Source organism: Dromaius novaehollandiae, chromosome 4 (genome assembly GCF_036370855.1).
Source record: "Dromaius novaehollandiae isolate bDroNov1 chromosome 4, bDroNov1.hap1, whole genome shotgun sequence".
NCBI lineage: Eukaryota > Metazoa > Chordata > Aves > Casuariiformes > Dromaiidae > Dromaius > Dromaius novaehollandiae.
The window spans coordinates 42531541-42552956 of NC_088101.1; the positions used below are offsets into that span (position 1 = coordinate 42531541).

The 21416-nt window shown below is 37.1% G+C and overlaps 2 protein-coding genes and 1 long non-coding RNA gene across 8 annotated transcripts in view; 2 read left to right on the forward strand and 1 right to left on the reverse strand.

Annotated features, from left to right (window-relative positions):
• The window catches only part of TMEM144 (transmembrane protein 144), an 85348-nt gene extending 81244 nt beyond the window's left edge, over positions 1-4104 (forward strand). Inside the window, exon 12 of the mRNA XM_064510899.1 lies at positions 4027-4104. Within this exon, the coding sequence (XP_064366969.1) occupies positions 4027-4080 (54 nt within the window). The 3' untranslated portion in view covers positions 4081-4104. The remainder of the gene's footprint in view (positions 1-4026) is intronic.
• The window catches only part of LOC112995306 (uncharacterized), a 32528-nt gene extending 22928 nt beyond the window's left edge, over positions 1-9600 (reverse strand). For both annotated transcript variants that reach the window (XR_003262166.2, XR_010389001.1), the window contains exons 1-2: positions 8905-9600; positions 7601-7707 (exon numbers count right to left, since the gene is read on the reverse strand). This is a non-coding gene — a long non-coding RNA (uncharacterized LOC112995306). The remainder of the gene's footprint in view (positions 1-7600; positions 7708-8904) is intronic.
• The window catches only part of RXFP1 (relaxin family peptide receptor 1), a 53028-nt gene continuing 38130 nt past the window's right edge, over positions 6519-21416 (forward strand). For 2 of the 5 annotated variants that reach the window (XM_026120192.2, XM_026120194.2), the window contains exon 1: positions 6522-7028. In XM_026120192.2, coding sequence (XP_025975977.2) covers positions 6980-7028 — 49 coding nt within the window. In that variant the 5' untranslated portion in view covers positions 6522-6979. Of the gene's footprint in view, positions 7029-21416 lie in introns of all 5 variants that reach the window. The other 3 variants (XM_026120195.2, XM_026120193.2, XM_064510891.1) reach the window with 3 other exon arrangements.

Genomic DNA, 21416 nt, shown 5'->3' on the forward strand with positions numbered 1-21416 from the left:
CAAGTGATTTGACTACTCACTAGGATTACATTTTGTATTCTTATTGGTAAAAGAACGTAAGAACGTAATTAGGAAAAAAATACATCAGGAGAAAAAAGATTTTTTTATCATATTTGTCATTCAAACACTTGGAGAAAATACCAGATATTTTTCCTTGAATTGTTGATTCTGTAAAACTGTAACTCAGAGTCTAGCAAACCTGGAAGTTTCTGCTATTTTTCAAAATAAAATCTGAAAGCAAACAAGAAAAGAGTTGGAAATCACAGCTTCCTATGGTTAAACATGCATTTTGCATGACTACTTTGAAAATGTTTTCTCTGCCTGTATCATGCACAGTGCTTTAGAACTGTATGATTAATACTGAAATCAATACTTCATGTTGGCTCAGGCTGCTTATAGAAATATAGATTTTTTTTCATGCACAATTTAGTTGGAGGAGGGGAAGAAAAGCTCAGCTAAGAAAAAATCACTGCTAATGTAAGCTCCTTCACCACAGGCTATCAGCATAACGGTTGTTCCAAAAACCAACATCTTTCCTAGCTCCGTCAAGAAATTCTCATTTTATGCTTTTCAAAAACTGCAGTATTAGATGCAGATTAATGCTATTTTTTCTTTGGTGATTGTATCAAATGCATGTCCATATAAAAAGAATAAATCTAAATAGTATCCCAAACAATTAAGTAAAAACCCCTGTGAATTTAGGTCCTGGATTTCTGCTAACAGTAGGAGAATGGTATTTTACTGATGACCTGTAATTATATAGTAATAACCTTGAGATTTTTGAATTTCACAGCTCCCTATTCCTTCTGCTCTTCTTGTGCTGTTTTCTGTAGGCTGTTACAGAAATATAAAATTAGAATTGTAAATTAAGCTGTATGCAGAAGTCATTGGATTAGAAATCATACCTACTTCACAAAAGGCTGGTTCATTTTAGAGAGTTTATTTTCTTCAAAACATTGCAGTGGCAAATTGGGGGTATGGATAGCCCTACAGATAAATCTCTCAGGTGCAGTCTTCATTTCAGCGTGATTCCCACGCTTGACAGTGTCTTCTCACATGATATAGTTGTCCTTTAAAGAGCCTTACTTCCTCATACTGTATCTTTCCTCCTCCTCTCACTTTCTTTTGTTCCTGTAAGTTTTGTTTGAGTTTTGGTTTTATTCATTTTTTTCTCTTTAGTGTGTGTTTATACTACATGTCTAATTGGCCGTTCGTTTTCTTGAATCTCTGTTAAATATTTCTTCAATTCAGCTTATTCCAGGGATGCTCACTGAAGTCCCAAGTGTACAAGATTATTGTGGACTACAGTTCAGTATAGTGAGGAGGCATTAGTCTTATGCTGGAAGAATATTCAGATTTTCTTTATAATCCTTTTCCACTTGGCAGACACTTTGTCTTATGTGTCCAGTAAAAATTATCATATTAATTTTTTTACAGTACTGTAATTCTTTAATAGAAAGTTTCTCATATGTTTTAGCTGAGTTACTGAAACACCTACCTTTGGCTCCTCAAAATGTTACAAACTGCATGATTTTAGAGCTCATTCTGTCAAAGTATGACTTAACTTTCAATGATTGTATGTCTGGTAACGTTTCATGTTAAAATATATATATATATTGCTAGCAAACATTTTATAAACTTCACATCTTAGAATTTTACATATCCAGCTGTTCATATCTGGCAAGTTTGCCTTTTCAGCTGAAAACTTAGTTGCTGTAGAAAGAATAAAAATGTTGCAGTCCCCCCAATCTGACAGATAACTGGAGAAAGAGTCACACTGAAAAAGCAGGAAGTCGTATGCAATTCCTACGAGATTCCCAAATGGTATATTAATTTACCAAAGTCATTAGCATGGTGCCCGTAATCATACAGAGTCATAGAATGACCATTAAAATCTTCAAACAAAAGACTGGAAGTGGCTGATTAGGAAAATACATCATTAGTAAAGCTTTATGTGTGGTTATTTTGATAAAAATGTACTTTCTACATTCCAGCAACAGCTTTGGGTCAGGCATGCTGATGAACTATCGTTTGGTTCAGTCAAAACACCCAGCTGGAACAAATATCTACAGAAAACTGGGGCAATGAAAGAGGCAGCTAGAAGTTCACTCTGACTGACTGCCTTTCTCCATACTAGCGAGGGAGGGACATCTGGACAGGGTCACCAAACTATCCAGTGGTAGAGAGTACTTTTTGCAGAAGAAAGGAAAGCATTTCAAAGAGCTCAGAGCTGGCTGTATACTGCTGCTTGTATGGCATTGTCTACAGCCAAACCAATGCCCTATTAAAAAAAAAAAAAAAAAAAAAAGAGGTATAAGTCATCCCTGAATCCTTTCTCCTCTTCTGTCTGTCTTTCCTGTGGAAAAAAGGAACTCGTAGTCCACGTTCCCCTCTGCAGCTACAGCCAGAGACCTAGTGAAGGAGTTAAGATCCCTCTGCGACTGGCCTTTCCCCAGGGGACTGCCAGGGAAATAAGTCTCTTCCCTCAACACTGGGGAGGACAAGGGGAGATGCCAGGGAGGGCACCGAATGAAACGCTGTGGGAACAGGGCCTAGGGAAAGCAAGAGAAGTCCCATTCATTGGGAGGGAAGACAGATTAACTAATTGAGCACTGATCTTTTTCTGTAAGTAACTTCTTTCCCTTTATTGTCTCAAGCTATTCTTGCTCTTCCCTTGGTTTCTCCTGCAGAGCTATAGCCAAATTTTGTACAACTGCTTTTTCTTATGATAAAGTCAGCAGAACTGGTATCTGCTACTCTGTTTTGAGACACTTGGTGGATTGACATGTACTGAAAAAAATCTTCTGTACTATCGCACTAACAGACCCCTTCAGGAGAAGAGCATACAGCACAGGCAGTTACTGCAGCTGAGGAAATTCTCTTCCTTTTCTCCAGAAGCCTACGCTGATAATCTCGGCTCAGCTGCAGCTGTGCTGATAAGAGAGTCTGGAGAGGGGCTAGGGAGAAACCAGGAGATAGTATAGTGAAGATCTTTATGCAGTCAGCCCAGGGGTCCCAGGCTCTTCAGGTTTTGGGAGGCACTTCTTGGTAAATCCTAATCTCTGCCATTCTGCAATAGGGAAGAGTAATCTTCCTGGAAAGATAACATGTTCTTATAATACAGATTGAGTCACATGTGTCTTTGGTAGATAAAGGTACTGTTCTACAGTTTACTGCTTGAAGAGCGTTGCTGTAGGTGAGGTCCTTTCCTGCCTTGCTGTGTTTATGCTACTTGGATATTGTGGTGTTTTTCCCAAGATGTGCTTTAGTTTCTCTGCTTGGAGCTTAAGGGAACCTGGAAGTAAGTGTTAAATAAGGAATATATCCTTCAAAGGTAATGGTCATATAAATGTCTCATTCTCAATCACGCTGCCTGCAAAGCATACTGATGGAGCTTTGAAAGCAATGTAAATTAATTATAATTTACTAATTTATTAATTATAATTTAAATTAATTATAATTAAGTTAATTTGCACAGTTAAATCTTTTGGATTGTAGGATCAACATGCATAATGGAGAATTTAAATTTTATGTTCTAAAGCCTTATCTGTATGTTAGTTATTCACATTGCTATAATACAACCTTAATAGCTTTCTAATAGCTGAGAAAGCAAGATGTGTGCTTCTTGGGTATCTCATTTTTAATTATGAACCATATATTCTTCATGAATTTGGATGGCAGTATGGGCCCAGTTTTGCTTTCAGTGCTTCATTCTGCATTTCTTGTGTTTCACTAGGACAACAAAACAGCTGGCAATCAAGTTAGTATTTTCACCTGAAAATTTCCTTTGCTTAATGACAGCAACTGTTAGAACTAAAAAATTGCCACTGACATAACTGTTACCTTGTGGGTCCTAGCTCTATGCACATAACATAAAGCATTCTTGAAACTATTCTAAATTAAACCAAGGAAAGTTCCCACACTGTGAAAGAACAAAAATATCTCCAGGTAGGGCTAATCTACAGTTCTATTAATTGGAGCAGCATGGTAACAGACAATGTTTGTATATCTCTATCTGCCCTAAAGGGACTAAAACTTAGTGACACCTTTGCTTCACTCTGCACCAGTGAATCTGCTTGAAGCTTATCAGCTCTAACACAATCAACTCTGAGCCTGTGCTGAAGTATTTGTTAACATCTAAGGAAGTAGCTGTAGGCTGGGGGTAAGTGAACCTTTTTCCTCAAGCTCAAGAGGAATCCCAAGTTATTTCCACAGTAGCAGTGATTTTTAGCTTAGTGTATTTTTGTTTGCTTTAGTGGTGACACTTACAATGGTGATATATACAAGTAAAATTTATTTATTAATGTCTTCTGATAGCTTGTGGCACTGGTGACAATATATTAGTTGAATGTGGGTTTTTTTCCCCCCCATAGATCTGACAAATAGGTTTATACAGGTATGAAACCATGCAGTTTTAGACCAACTCTTTAGACCAGCAGCACCAAGCTGTGAAGGCACAAAGTCAAAGTGCTAGGAATTATGAGTAAAAAACCGAATGCCACCTTTTTTTTCTATTCCAGTGAATTCATTTAAACTTTCTTGTCTCTTGAAATTTGGAGATAAAGGAAACATTTGCATCATAACCCACATTAGTCTTCTATGATGTTTTTGGAACTTCAGTTGTAGCATAAAAAGGCTTTTATTGCTATAAGTAGAAATACAAGTAAACACTGACCAACCTAATGAAGCTGAATATCTCCTCAAAGTTGCTTGAAGCAAAGATGTTCTCTAATGAGTTATTTCTTTATTAGCATATGAAGTCTATTGTCTTCTTGAAAAGAGAATTCTAAAACACCAAAATTTTATAACTCTTTAATTTTTTGGCAGGAGGGAAGTGCTTACTATCCTCCTAACACACAGAAGTACTTCTCCAAAGAAAAAGTAAAAATGCTTTCATGTGAGGTAAGCCTAAATTATTATTCAGAAGATGCTAATGTTCTGTCTAATGTTTTGAACTAACAGTGAACTTGCGTCTCTTCCTTCTCCTCTGCTTTCCAAAGTTCAGTATTGTCTATGTTTTTCTTGTGAATGTAGCTTCTTGGTTTAAATATAATTTCACTAACAGAGTGGGTCTCTTTGTTTATGGTTCTTTCTTCAGGACTGGAAGGTGCTGCTCTTTTTTGTCTTCTTATTAGGAATGTATGAGACATCTAGTGTTTGCATCAAAACTAATATTAATCAATGTCCGTGCTAATGGACCTTGAAAAAGAGAGGAGGTTGGTGACTAGAAATGGCAACTCCCATTTGGAGCAGAGCTTAGGAGAATTCATGTGGGTGGCATATGCATTTTGTCTTAGAATAAAGGCTTTAGGTTTTTCTCTATTTACTCTGAAGCAGAAAATTTGGAGCTTTTGTAGTTGGTTAGACTGCTTTTTGATGAAAGAAACAGCTTGTTTGATTCACTGTACTATCTAGTAAAATTAGTATATTTTGAAAATGCATATAATTATGGCACATCTCAAATGGAAGTGACTAAATCACAGGCAGAAGGGCACGGAGAAAATCATGCTTGAAAATCCTGCAGTAAAGAAGAAGGACTTCTATTTATTTGAGTTTTTTCTTCAAGAGTGTATTATTCTTTACATCCTTGATTCCACTTTTTCCCCTCCTATTTTCCCACCTTGGGAAGTCTTTTTCAACTCAGTCATTAGCCCTAAAGGATCTGAGTATTAGCCTAACTAATAAGACCATTGACAAGATCCTTTTATTTAACCCCTTCTATATTTTCTATACTTTTATGTTAGAAATCAAGGTTGACAGTTCATAATCGCTATTTGCAGACAACTTGGCCACTGAAACAATGACAGATATTTTTCCCATGCTATAAATTCAAAGTTTATATGTGTCCATATGTGCATGTTTTCTCAGTCTGAAATGCTGTTTTCCTAAGTTCCAGACACAGCTGCTGACAAGTTACTAATTACTTTCCAAGGCTCCCTAATTTGTATTATCTCATGAAGCCATTGAAATGAGGAATTAGGGGTTTTTTTTTCTCTCTCTCTTTTTTTTTTTTTCCTGAATCTCTTTGAGGGCACATAAGTTTTAGCTCCTTTCCTTGAGTTTGTCTCAACTGATTGACTCATTTTGAGTATATCTTGTTGTGCTGATGGGTGTTGGCTTTCACATCATAAAAGAAAAAAAATTTTTTTTAACCCTGTGTGAATATGTTTGTGACTGTGTTTAGATAATGCCTGCATGATCTGTTGAAAAGAGTAAAGTCAAAATGGCCAGAGGAGGAACGTCACAGACTATTTAAATGAGGAGAGAATCTATGAAGAATCTTATTCCCATCAAGTAGATACTTCTGAGCATCCCTCTTTTTCACCTCACTGATCATGAAGAGTAGTTAATATGTAAAAGTAGTGATATGCTGTTATTGGAAATAAATTACCTTGTGCATTTTTCTGTATTTCAGTGAGTCACTGGATTGCTACAAAGGGACTGTTTATAAATTTTACTTCCCCTTACTTGAGAAACCACCGATTTTTATCTAAACTGCAACAAACGTTTAGTTTCAAACCGATTTGCCTAAATGAAATCGTTCTCTTCAGCCCTCTCCCAGTATTGCAGCTTTAAAAAAAAAAAAAAAATTGGTGGGCTATTGATGACAGTTGGCTGCACCTCTGTATTTCGTGCAGCGGCTGCTTTCCTCGGGGCAGAGCTGTGGCCGTGCGCAGCCCAGGCGTAGCCTGCCACAGGACAGAGCAGACCTTCTGGTGTGCAGAAGAGCCCCTGTCTTCCCTGAAACTTTCTCCGCGATCTCCGCTTGGGAGCGTGCCTGCGTGTGTCAGCGCAGGAGAGAGAGAGAGAGACCTAGCGCAGAGGAAAGCAAGCGAGGAGGCAAGGGGAGAGAAGGGAACTTGCTTCGTGCACCGCCGAGGACTGTCAGAGGCAGCATGTACAAGCAGTGCAGTGGCTGCTGTGCGATTTAAGGGGCAGCATTCATTGACTTTATTCATTGAATTCTTGAAAGACAGATATGACATCTTACTGCTGCTTCTGTATATTCTTGCTTATTGGAGCAAAGGGTAAGTACACAGTGTGGGGTTTTTGTTTGTTTTTTTGGGGGGGGGTGAACTAATAGCTTGCAAAGCAAATAGCTAATAAACTTCAGTGACAGTTTTTTAAAACTAGAATGCATATGATTTCTCAGTGTTATTTTACAGTTCTTCACCACAGTTAGTCTTTGATAGAATCCAAGTGTAATGCAGTCTCTCAAGCTTACTAGTTACATATAAAGATCAAATATTTTTGTATTTTCTGCTTTGAGAGTTACTATTAATAGTAAGTAATGAGCTGAAATTTCAAAAATAAGAAATAGTTTAAACATTGCATAAATATTTGATGAAGGTACGTACAGAACTGACTCATTTCAGAAGCCTTAAAATCCACATTTTGGGGTATAATTCAGTAGTTTGTACTGATACTATGCAGTGCTATTAGAATTGGTAGTTCTTTTTGAAAAGTGGACTTTGTTCAGATATCGAGAATTGTTACCTTTGCTTCAGCCTGATAAGCAGTGTAGTATGCAAGGTGGAGATTGGATTAATTTTGAGTTTTCCTTCAGATGCAAATCATGTTAATATGGTGGGAATTTTACCTGCCTTCCTGTTCAGTATTGTTTTCTTCATCCCACTTGAATACTCTGTTCTGAAGCGCTGCGTTCTGTTTGGGTAAAGTTCTCCCCGTGGAACTGCTAACAGTGATCTGCAAATCGGATTTTCCTAAAGATTATCGCTTTCAAACAGCAGTTTTTATACAAAAATTATAACTATTGTTGCACTACGTAACTAAAACCATGTTTTAGTAATTTTGTAGATGAAACAGTTTAACAAAATAGTTGCTATTCCACAGGGTAGCTAGTAAGTAAGAGCATAAGGTTGAATTCTGCCACCTTCTTTTGTATTGAAGAATAGCTTGCTCTCAGTTGCTTATAAATTAAACCTTTTTGGAATTACCTGTGCATAATGCACTACTTAACACAAGATTTATGAGGGATGCTGCCCTTCACTATCTGTCTGGGAAATAGACACCCACTTACAGTTACTCTTATGGTTGTGAAGCTCAGTTAAATCTGTGGAAAAACTCTAAGTAGTTATGTTATGTTCTGGAGAAATGCATAGTATGTGAGCTGAAAGCATGAAAAAACAGTGATAATAACATATCTGGAATTAAACAGACTGTGATAATGAGATCCTAACTAAGTGAAGTGTGTGAGCGAAGTATGGTTTCGTATGCATATGTATTATCCATGAGCAGTAATCCAATATTTAAAGGTAATACTTGGAGGTATGCAGAATAAAAGCTTAAGGATTTTGAACAAATTAAGGTTTTCACATTACTGTTTTCAGTATCGAAACAGGAAAATATTGACACATTCATGCAAGATGTAGTTGTGCAAATCATTGTTAGCATAGTTTCTGCTAAATTAAGTTCATCTCAGGTGAAGAATTTATAAAAGCTATTGAAGTATATCAAAGCATACTGCAAGATAGGATTGCAGATGAGGACTCTAAATGACTACAGGCCTTCTAATATTATAGTTGAGATGGCAAGTACCTTTTGAGGTGTTTAATGGCTCATCATATAGCATATTATAACATTTATAAGAAAACCACATGGCTCATCTAGATTTGTTAATCTGTGACTGCACTCCTTCTCTCTTGTGTGCATGCTTGGAGTCTCTGCTACCTGGCAGTGCCCTATTTTGCAACAAAATTAGTTCCCGTTTAGTGACACTTCTCCTAACCTCACTTAATGCATAATTCATAGTTTCACTGCCTTCTAGAGTTTTAGCCAACAATCGGAATTGCAACCACATTTACAAGTGTGCTTGTTTCATCTACAGAGTAGGTACAGACCTTGCTCAACTCTTTAGGCTAGCTGATATTAAAACCAACACACCTGAAGTAAGTATAGTTGTGCTTGGAACCTGAATTTGTGATTTGTGGACTGGTAGAAGTTCAGTTATGAAGATTTGAAGAAAAAAAAATTCTACAACTCCCAGATGCTCAAGAATCCTTAAAAAAATTAAAAGAGAAACTTCTGTCCTACAAAAATTACTCTTATCATTTCCATTCAATTCATGTCTGCCTAGAGCTTCCCATTGAACAGCTAAAATCACACAAAAATATTTGCTGTTTTGCTTTACCCTCTTCCTCTAAATTCTTCATTAAATCTTCGTATGAAAATGATCTTTTACCCTTAGAACTATATCGGTCCCTTTCCTTCCTCATAAAAAGAACCAAAAGGAAATGAGCAAGTACTGGAAAAGCAGCTAATTAAGCCTGACTGCTTTGTCATGTGGAGTATACTATCCCGGGTAGAGGATTTCTCAGTGACAACACAGCATCCAAAAACCAGGGTTTTTTGTCAGCACAGCAGTATCAAGTGCTAACATTGAAAAAAGTAAATTTCAGTCTCAGATTCTGGAATTGAGAGCACTGAATCAGTGGTTAGGACACACATCTGCAAGTGGGGTGGCAAACCCCCCTTGAGAAGCTAGCAGGTTACTTGGGCACATAGCTGGCACTGCCCTGGGTCCTGCCACGTCTTCTCTGTTAGTAGAATAGTGCTCTCTAATTGCTGCAGTGACCGCGGTGCAGATGTGTATCTTCAGAGTCACTTTGATTAGTTTTCTGGGAGCAAAAACTGCTCTGTCCTTCTGCACTTTGGCTTTTAAGTAACAGATCCTCAAATAATTCATCTATCAACCATTAAAAAAATAGAGGAACCTTAGTATCTAAAACTGCTCAAAGTGAATGACAAAAGGAATTTGATAGGCTTCTCATGGGAAGACTCTTGCAATTGTTAATATTTTAACCCTGTGTCTATCTGTATGCTCTGTGACCCTACCTGAACTTTTCTGATCCTGTATCTGCTTGTGCCTACGGTTTCCCTTCCCTCTCCTCTCTCTGTTCTTTCCCTCACTTTTTTTTTTTTTTTTTTTTTTGATTCTTCCCCTATCCTCTCTACAAAACAAGAAAGAACACTTATTTAAAACTGTTTGCAGCTTGTTAGCCCTTTTGTGTTTCATGCACATGTGACAGCTGGTTTCAAGGCCAGGGTCTTTTATAGTTGACAGAATGCATTTGGTATAATTAGATTTCCAAATGCAGGAAAGAAACCATCCCAAACTATCTGAAGTGTAAGCTCTTGATTACACAGGATTGTGCTCTTGTTCACATCACTTGTAACAGATGTAAGACCCCTTCCAGGTTTTTAAATAGGAAAGTGAAGTATTTACTTCAGCCTTTGGGAAAGCCCCAAAAAACAACTGAATAATAATAATTTTTTTGTTAGTTTCTCTTTGGTTTCATTTAACTTGGGCATCAGTCTAACTGGCTTTTCTGTGGCCAGAAGAAAAGCTTTTATCTTGTATCCCTATGTATATAAGGAAAATGAGCATCTATGCAGAAATTGGAGATGAAGGCTAGATTTCCAGAGGAAAATTTCTTCTAACTTTCAGTTAGAGGGTAGTCAAAGGGCTATGCAATGACAAATTCAAGCTCTAAAAGTTAGAATGGTATTATCTGTGCAGGCTGGCCTACCTGGAACTACTGTACGGGTAAGTTTGCCCTTACCACCTCTCCACTAATATTACTGAGGTTTGCAACTTGGGTAGCACTGTCTTAACTGTTTATAACAACTTTACCAAACTTTAACCATTTGCTCTGAAATATTACATGCAATGTGGACTTTTTTTTGGCCTGGAGCAAATGAGATGTGTGAGAGGGAGCCAGCAAGGAACAATTAATTAGTTAAAGAAGGAAGACCAGAAATTATCTCAAGTGGGACAAGTGTAAGGAATGCTCTAAGAGAAGAGACTAAGACTGCCTGAAGAGTGAGACCAGAACTAGGACCCTATGCTGAAAGGAGGAGTTTAGAGGATGGGAAGCAGGTAGTGATTAGACAAGAAAAGCAGAAGTGGTATAAGGAGCCAGGGTGAGGTAGAGATGAGTCTTTGAGCAGAAAGAGGAACTGAGCTTGGCAGCTCAGATGCTTCAAAGTCTGGAATGAAGCCCAAGATTATCTTGTTGTTTACTTGTTCATTGCAAAATGTCTCCTCCTCCTGCGTTATATACCTCTACTCAGAAGACATTGCTATGAAATCATTCCATTCCCTCTAGCATCAAAGGTCTGTGGAGCCAAAGTGATGTAGCATAATCTCATGTTATGAAATGCTGGAAGAAAGTTTATTTTGCTCTTTGATGTAGGAATACCATAGACTATTAAAAGAGCATTATTCATTTTGCAAACTCAGTGATTAGGAATCAAGATGGGCTAGGTAACCTTCATTTGGCCTATGTGCATGTAGTACATTTTCTTCATGCTGTAACTCCACAAGAACTTCTGCTTCCTGGACTGCACTCTAAGAATAAATCAGAAATGGGTAGTGAATTATGCTGCCTGTGTGACGTCTGCTTAATTCACTGCAGAAGGGGAAGAAAAGTAGTGCATGCGGGATTACTAAATGATGGCCATGTGATGAGGGCAATGAAACTCTGCCTTGGGAAACTGAATTTTCCTTCTGTCTGTTGCCCCAGACAGTGATGCTCTGAATGTTTCAAAAGTGGATAATAATTATATGGTGGGTTTTCTAGTTGTTCAGCTTGATAATCCTGATACAGCAGTGTTGATTTCACAGCTGCCACTGCAATCTGTGAAAGCTGTGATTTAGGTAATCTGTGAAGCTGATTTTGAAAGTAGGAATCCAAAATTAGCAGAAACATTTGCCATGCATTTGTCAGTGTCTCAGCTTCTCATCTGAGCAATAATGCCATATTCCAAACTTCAGTCTAAAGCAATCTGTGATGACTTGAAAATGGGAAGTCTAGTTATTGTAGCTGTACAACTAAAAAATGAGAAATTTAGTATTGTAACTTCTAAGCAGTTAGACAGTAGGCTAATAAGGAGGATGTCAGTAATCCATCAGAAGACCAATTGAAGTCTAAGTAAAACACCAGTAGTATTATATGGAGGACCATTTGCAGGAATGTCATAATATGAAATTTAAAAATATGGGACGGAGTTCAAATGTATGCTGCTAATAACTGGTTTACACATAGTTCTTATCATATAAGCAAAACAAGAAACTGTTTGGGAAGTCTGTGATAGCCAAGACAAAAAGGGAACGTATAATATAAAGAAGTGATTACGTGTATGTGAAGTAGTCATACAAAATATCATGTTCACTACCTACTGTGCTGCCTTCAACTCACAGGAGGGATCCAGTGTCAAGTTGACTTGAATGACTGGGCAAGATACCAACAAGTGTGACTGATAGAAAAAGTGCATTTGGAAGAGACTCTGGAGCCACCAGCTGTGGCCTGTCAGGGAGAGCAAGACCCAGGAGAGCAAGTTGTCCCTGTAGACCCTATGTCATGGGAAGAGGATATCCAGTCAGTATGGGGGGGAGAGCCTGGCAGCAGCAGCTGATGCTGACCCCTAAGACTAGTGCACAGGAATTCCCTTAGCAGAGATTAAGTCCAGAAAGGGCATTAAATCATCCAGTGCAGTGTATCACAGGCCATTGCATTCCACCCAAGTACCTTGTGGCAATCCTAAAGGCTTTATTTGGTCGAAATGTTTGTCCTCAGTGAAGGAATCATTTCCTCCAAGAGGAGAGTAAGTGCCACTGCAGCACTAAGAATGGCAGAGGCCATGTGATAACTGAGACATGAAGTAAGATGTTCACAGGGCTATCCAAGCAGGTGGACATCACTTCTTTCTCCTTAATTCTGTAGAAAAAATAAACCTGGCTTGAGAGGATAGTCTTTCTCTGATTGCAGGTCAGTGCAGAGCTGGATGTGGGGAAAAGGCATAGTGTGTGCAAAGACTTTGTGTGTGTGTGCGCGTGCACATGTGTGTGCGTGCATATGCATTTCTGGTTAATTTTGCTCTATTCTTCAATTAATTGCAATTAAAAAAAAAGGGGGGGGGGAGAGGCTGAAGTAGGTGGAGTTAGTGTGAGCACGGGCAGTTGACAAGCACCTCTCTGGAACCAGCCATTGGAATAGCTTCCTTCCATGAAACTAGAGATCTGTCTGCAAAACTGGTAGTTAAATCCAAAGTTTGCACTGTGTGGAAAAAGAGACTATAATAATGAATCTAAAAGCCATGTGATTATAGGTCAAATACCTTGATAAGTCCATGTAAGTTAAGTAGCACAGTCAGTAAAGATGATTGCCTTTTTAAAAGCTTGCCTAAGAAGGACCCTCTACCATGGGAGTGAGGTCCCTGACATTGTTTTCTGGTCTCCAGTTCCATATCAAGACATGTGAATTAACTGTTATGTTGGTTTAGCTAGGAACTAAAGACATATCAATTCACAGAAACTTTCATTCTTTTCCAGTATTTGAAGAACACTGTAAGCTTCTGGACTTTTGGTATTTTCTTCTTATTTTTCATTTCAAAGCCTGTTATATAATAACATTAATTTCAAAGTGTTTCTTAGCTAATTCCTTTCAAACTCCTCCTGTGGCTGGTTTGAAGATATTTCTATTTAGCAATGCTATTTATTTTTGGTTCAGGCGATGTATTTTCTCTGTATGATATTGAAAATCTAATCACCTTCTTCTTTCCAAGTGTGTATCAGAAATCATATTGAACAGTTATACTCTTCTACCTTCTTAAGTCCTTTATGTCATGTGAGGTTTTACTTTTTCTTAGTATGTTATAGAAAAAATAATTACTTTAAATTCTCTAAATACTGATGATTTCTCTAGCATGCCTATCTATACTTTTTCAACTTTTATCACTATTTTCTTTTCTTTTTCTTTTCAAATCTTTCATTTACATATTTACTGTTTTCACATCTTCTAACCAGGTGATTTCTTGCCCAGCAGGGCAGTTCTTGTATCTATGGAGTTGCAGCTTTGGAAAATCTAGAAGATATTTTTAAACAATTCTCAGTTACAAAGGATTTAATTCTGCTAATCAGTCATGTCAGCAATCATTGTAAGTTCTGGAATCTTGCAAGTCACACACATATTCCTCTTGCTCCTAACATGATTGCCATATTCAATCCGTAAAAAGTAAATGTGGCCAGGCTGATGTGTGGTAACACACAAAAAAAATCTTTTTAGGAATTAACTCTTCACTAGAATAAGGTGTTAGAGTAAAAATTCTTCATTTTAGATGTGAAGTTTTAAGGTACACAGTCCAGATGTGTTTTTATATATAGAAGCATCAGGAATTTACAAAAAATATATATATATCTCTTGACTCAGTAAACGATAGCTCATCCTATAGGTCAAATAAAGTAAGGCTCTTTCAGTTAAAAAAGTAGACATGGTACTGTCCTTAATATAGTAGACAATAAAAGTAATCCTATATACAGACCCACTGACTTTAGTTCATGAAGTCCTTTCAGATCCTTTTGTGTGCAATTTGAGATGTCCATCAAAGCATTTAACCAGGTAACTTTAAAAGCCTGCGGTGAAAGCTGCGTTCCAACACTCTCTTTTCTCTCTCTAATATCGTAATATTGTTATTACAGTAGCATTTTATGATCCCCACCGAGATCAGGGCTGCATTTTTCCAGCCACTGTTTGGAGTCCCGGGCGCCAGAAAGCCTGCTGCCCGGGCAGGCGTGCAGAGCAGGGCGAGCGGAGGGATGGAGGTGGCGAAAACGACTCGCGAGGTCAGGATGGTTACGAGAGCGGACCTCTCCTCGCGCCCGCTCTGCGTCCTGCCTCGCATGCCACACTAGAAAGGGATCGTGCTAGGCGGCTGCGCGAATTGGAGCTACGTTTCATGGGCCGTGCTTTCGTTTGCGTTGGAGATGAGAAATGTTCGGTGTTGGGAACAGGCATCATAGTGTGTTGATTTAGCTGCCGCTAAAACTCGAGACAAATTTCTGAATGTAATTTCTTATTATCTTTTCTAACTGCCTTGTGACCAATTAATGTTCAGATAACTTAAACTTATGCAATGGTAGTGCAGCATTTGTTTACATACATTAATGGTCTTTATATAGCCTAAACGTTACAATCTTAAAATTTGTATGTTTAATAATCTTAATCTGTACGTAAATCTTTGCATAATCTGCGAAAGAAGAAATAAGACATCTCTCTGATCACTGTTCAGCTAATTAACATTATTCACCTTAAAGTCAGAAATCCCGTCAGTTTGAGGTAATTTTGGTTTTGTAGCACTTTACCTGAAAGTGTGTCCCAATTTATTGTGGCGAGGGAGGTTTACTCATCGTAAAATGCAGTACAGATTGGAAATTGTGTGACTTTTAGTTTGAAACAAATATTCATGGGCCAGAATCCAAGAAAAAATCTTTTATTTAAGCACAGTGTCACCTTTTTGATTTTTAGGAAAATAGTCCTATGAACTCTTAAAAGACAAATTCCCTAAAATATTTCAAAATTGTTTTACATCAAAATAGAGCAAAGAGAATTCAATTTTAATAAAAATAATTCAGGAGGATGGAATCTCAAAGATTTATAGGACGCAGCAACATCCTAATTCTGAACTTGTAGTTCTGTAGTATTAAATTTGAATTCTTAATTGTTATGAACGACTAGCAGTAATAAAAGTATGTGAATAAATAAAATATATCAGATAATCCTGTCTCAGGCTCACCATTAATCTTAAGTATGCTTCAGAGCTTCATTTTAAATTATGCTGGCTTAATACCACTGTAAGAACAATAATTAAATCCTTTTAGCCTTTGTTAAAGACACAAAGAATGAAAAACAGGTTGTTTCATATTTCAAATGCTTTGAGTAAGACTCACAAAATAATTTTTTCCTTTATCTCTCTAAAGTCCTCTATAGAGAAACCTTACCTGAGACTATTTTGCAAATATTTTTGTGAAGTTTTATTAACATGGGAGAAGAGGAAGAATATTGTAGGTTCTGAAACTGACTGATGTGCAACTTGCTTAGTTTAAGCCACACTCTGACAAAATGAGAGTCTAAAGAACAATGAAAGATGGAGAAAAGAAAATCCCCCCACACATACCTTCTCCCCTTCCGTCCTTTACCTTAGCCCACAGTTATATTGGCCATTATGAAACCTTGAAGGTTTTTGCCAGCAGCATGATAGTAAGATGTCATTCTTTCATGGTTTTCTTTCAGTCAAAAGAGCATACCAAACTTGGAAAGGAAGTTATAGCTAAGTCATGCAGTTTTTAGTGAAGAAAGGAGGAGGAAAAAAAAAGCGGGAGGGAGAGTTTCACCCTTTTTGACTGAAGAGGTTAGGCAAAGTGTTAGGTTCTTGTAGACTGTTAGGGGAAGAAGTTAATGATAAGTCATGTATTTCTTTGCTGTTCTGCTCATTTACAAATAATGTATTCTCAAAACAACACAGGATTAGAATATCAGCAAGCAATTTCCTTCTTCATTACCTTTTTAATTTCATCACGTTCTCACTGCAGCTTTCCCATAGGGCTACAATGCTAGTGCTTTTGTCATCTGCTGGATTTTATTTGCATGCACGCGTGCATGTATACATACGCATGTGCACACATTCATCTTCTGTATATGATATACTAGTGTTTTGTGGAAATCATCTGCGTCTTCCTTTTATTTGTGGAAGCTGAAGAGACATGTTACAGACATCTGTTGTTTGTTAATTTAGATAGTTTAGTCTTCGTTAATTGTTTTTCCACTTTTTCTCACTTTACAATTACATATGGTTGACCGGGTTAATTTATGCAAGGCAACAGCTCTGAAGAGAAATTCTTTACAACAATCTCTAATTACTATCATAATGTACTTAAATTCAACAAGAAACTCTTTTTCCTGGGATTACAAAATATCAGAAATACTGTTCTTGGTATGCAGCTTCATAGATGGTTTTTCTTTTATGTTTGAGTTTAAAACATTAACTCTGATAAGTGTGGTGTTTCGCAGGTGGAAAAAGTGATCATTTGAAACAGATTTCGTTTATCTTTGAACCTCCAAGAGCCAGCCCAAGCTAGCTGCTCAGCGGTTTGGGGGAAGTATTAATTCCCAAGAGGGGAGTTTTCCTTGCTTCTGACGACTTTCAGGGCCTTTCATGTGGGATGGTACTAACTGGCCCAGTATATTTAATGCATTTACTTTATTGCCTTCATTTGTGCTTTATATTTAAGTGTACCTAAGCAAAACCCTAGTGTTTCATGTGTTCAGCTTTAGACTTGATATTGCACCAGTGTGAAAAAGAAATTAGTGAAATCGAAGGAGTTGTGCTAATGTAGAACAATGGCAGGGCAAATAAAAGCCTACCGTTATATATTTCTGTTGAAAATGCTGTCAGAAGACAGCGATGACAAAGCATATTTCTAAGCTAAAGCAATAATCAGATATCATTTAAACAGTATAGATTTGGGGAGAGAGGAGGAAGAAAAGGGGACTGGGAGTGGCAGAGGTTTGTCGCTGCTCATTCGTCTGCGTCTTTGTTAGACGTTGTGCTAAACCCTTATCCTGTGGTAATGCCTCACAAAATCAGAGTTTCAGGATAAAAGTCATTACATGTTGGAGCATTTTCAATTACCGTTAGCTCTTTAAGCCTTTTACGTGCATCAGAATCCTTTTATTCTAGGTTTTGTGTAAACAGAACAAAAAGACAAATTAATAAAAGGTATAGGAGCCAAATCCTCTGGCAAGGTGCTGCGTGACCAGTCTGCATTGCTCTACTAGCAGTTACTGTCCCTGCAGCTGATTTATCTGGCAGTCAGACAAAGAGGATCTTCCAGTGCTATAGCTGGATTAATTAGACTGAATTATCTGTGGCATAATGGATAGCTAAGTTTCATAAAGTTGCTATGAGACGGGAGTCTACATTTTGCAAAAGATGGTGCAAATTTTGTGCTTTGGAAACTGCTTCTGAAGTGAAAGCACTTTGAAATGCGCAGCAAGACATAAAGATAAAATATGAAAGTAAAATCCAAGATAATGGATGCAATAGCATGCAATATAGGCAATCAGAATATATGTATCTTTTTTGCCAAAATCCTTTGCGCTATATTGTGTTTAGTGGAAGCAAATATTTTATAAAGTCGGTCTCAATTCATGTGGGAAAGAAACACAAAATCAGAACCTTACACTCGTACATAAAGACCCCAGGATGTTGTCATGGCGCAGGACAGGTTCTGTTTGAGTCTCCACATGTGTTTGCAAAGCAAGATGCTGCAGACTGAGACTGCTGTAGAAGAGAACTTCAGAGTAGGGGCATGAAATGCTACTAAGTGTTCATGACAAGCTGCCAAACAGAGGTTGCAAAGCGGGTGTAATTCAAGTACTGAACATTCCTGGAAGGACATCTGATACTATCAAGAAAATATAAATGTAACGCAATTGCAACTGAAAATGTAGTTCTAGCTGGAAAAGCTACAGCCCAAATATATATATATATATATATATATATATATATATATATATATATATATATATATATATATATATATATATATATGTATGTATAAAAAAAAATCTGGTGTGTTGGAAACGAAATCGTTGCAGCTATTTGGGATTCCAAATAAACAGCACTGTGTCATTTACACCCCATAAAGTCTAAAATTGTGAACATAGTGCATGTGCCTATACTGATATTTAGAAATTATTTTAGGCAGCATCAGGGCTGAACAATTAGCAAAGAAGGAAAGGAGCAAATGGCAGAGAAGGCAACATAGTGATAACAGTTAATTATATCCCCATGGAGATCCTGTACAGATGTTGAAATCGTTGAAGCTACTTATGCTTTGCCTCAGGGATTAATGCTTTTGCTAATCTGTCTAATAGCCACTGGAGCAAGGTGTATATTGGTCTACAATTTTTGCCCAAGGGAGTTAGTCCAAACTTGTACATTAACAGTATTAAAGTTCAAATACCTGAACTGTTTTTTATTCTTGTATGAGACTCCAGAATTTAGTTTTAATAAATTATTTATAGAGGGTTTTTTTAATGTTAATAAATATAATTTTAATAGGGCAGGATTCCTATTACATATTCATAGAGATCGTTAGAAATATTTTCATGAAAGAAGTATCAACTTTAGAAGAGCCTTTATAAAATTACACGCTGAAAAAAATGCATTTGCACTGGTAAAACTGTAATATGTTAAAAGCATATAAAAGTTAATTTCATATTTTTATCTTGAAATACACAGGCCTAACTTTATCATGGTCTTTATCATAAATTGTTCAAAGATTCCCTCATCTCATTAGTGGGAAGAAGCTGAATAATTCAGAATGGAACTGCTAATTCAGTTTTAAAAAAAGCAATTATTGTCTTTATAAGATTTTTCTCATATTTTTTTTTCCTGCCATTTGGCCATTCAAGTACTTCTGATTAGAGTTGGTCAACCAATTGTCATCAACATTCTTTGTCGATCATTCATTATTCCTTTTTTAAGTTAAGGGATTTTATAGTCCTGGACTTGTTTAATATCCTCATTTTAATGATATATCTTTGAAAATAAAGGTTATAGTTGTATGAGCTCTCCTCTATGTGACAGTAAGGGTTTTTGAAAGCCAATTCACATACCCTTAGAATAAATTTCAGTAGAAGTTGATTTTTTGTTAATCTACTATCATCTTGAAGTGTGTAGGCTAGTAAAAATGAGAGACAAAAATCAAATCAGCTCTTTAATGTTTCCTTGTTGACTCTTTCCATTTTAGTTGAAGAAAATATTGTTTTAAGACAGCCATTTCAAAAGAAAACTTTTAGTCCTCTCTTGTTCTAGCCCATTTACCACTGTGTATAGACAAAATACAGCAACTAAAATATGGGGGGGTGAAATTGTTATCATTTGATAAATTTGCCAGAGTCTCTCTGAAAAACTTCCATATGAAATAAGCACAAAGGCAGCAGCAGAAAACCTGTTGACTACTCTGGTAATTGTTAAAGTATTAAAAATTACTCAAAAAGCATAAATCAAACTATTGAAGTTAACTTTAAAACCAAGCCCAAGGGTCTCTTTTTCATTATTTGTCTTCAGGATGGTTTTTGGTCTCCTGTCTCTGACATCTCCTTTTCCCCTTTGCTGATCTTCTGTCTCCTAGCACTTCAATCTTCTCTTCTGTTTACCTATCTTCTGTTAGTTTTTACTTGGTATCAACAGTGGCGATGTGAACTTCTTTTGGAATTTAAAACATCTAAAAGTAATTCAGCTACATTTTATTAATCTTGGGAACTAGGATATATTACTAGCATATTGGCTTTAAAGTGTCCTGGCTAATCTCCAGCTGGGGAGTTTGTGCAGCGCAGTAGCCCAGACTGCTTGAAGTTTCTCTCAGGCTTTTGTAGATCCATCCTAGTAAGTACAGGGTGGATTTTCAGTACCGTATCAGGCCTCAGTCCTCTTCCTTTGAAGACTGCTTTTTAAAATAGTTGGATTTCCTCAGCCTCAACACTTTCAAACTGATAGGTGCTTCAAAGGGAAGAAAAACATATTAGCTTGTTTGGCTGATGAAATCTGAGTCATTTTAACATAATTTATGAAGTTGAGTCTTCATCTGATAAAATTTAGTAAAATTTGAAAATATTTTCCTGCTATTATGATATACCCTTATTCGAGACTATAATAATATGATTGGCACTGATGCGAATAACAGGTACCAAGCAGTGAATCATACTGCTTTGGTTAATTTAACTGCTTTTGACTCTGTCTAGTTAGCTTGTTCTGTTTCCATGGTTGAATCATATTCATTTGTCTTTTGGAAGCTACCAGTAATTGTGTTAAGTTATTGTTCTTCCAGTGTGTATAAATGCTGCCTTGTTTGGTTCCTCATACACAATTTGTGACCCAAAAGCATGAGGATCTGTTTTAAAGGGAAGAATACACAGAAATAGTGAACTTGAATGAAGTTTGAAGGAAAACCATGTTCTCTGTGAATATTTCACTTTTGGCTTGTCCAAATGCGTTTCTGCTATTTCTTTTTATGAGTGAGCTTAAAGAGCAGCTGTCATGTTCTTTCCCTAGTGATTCTGCACCCGTGAAATAGATGAGGAAGTTTTACCATCTGACACCAGGAGACAAGCCAGCTTTTACTTACTTCTCTGAATAAGGAAACTTTTGGCAGTTTGTGTGTTAAATTAGCCTTATCATTTAAAGACTAGCTGGAAAAGTTACCCACTCTCTTCAGGCTAAAGGAAAGATCATGGATGACTGCTTTAGCAGCAAGTGCCTCAGAGCAACAGATCTGCATAGGTTTGAAAGTTGTATGGCATGAATTTGGGAACAGAGGCATCGCAGGAAATCTTGAGAAAGGTAGATGAAGCTTAAAGACAACTGCTTGGTTCATCTTTGTCCCTGTTACCCAACACACATATAGGTGCTGTAATTGTACTTCAGCTGGAGGGATCCATCTTGATTTCATGTTCTCTTTTTGAAAGCTTGAAAGGAATCAGAGAGGGAGGAAAAAACTCTAAGTATGTGGTAGTCAGAAGTATATTGTTTGCAGAATCATGAATATGCAC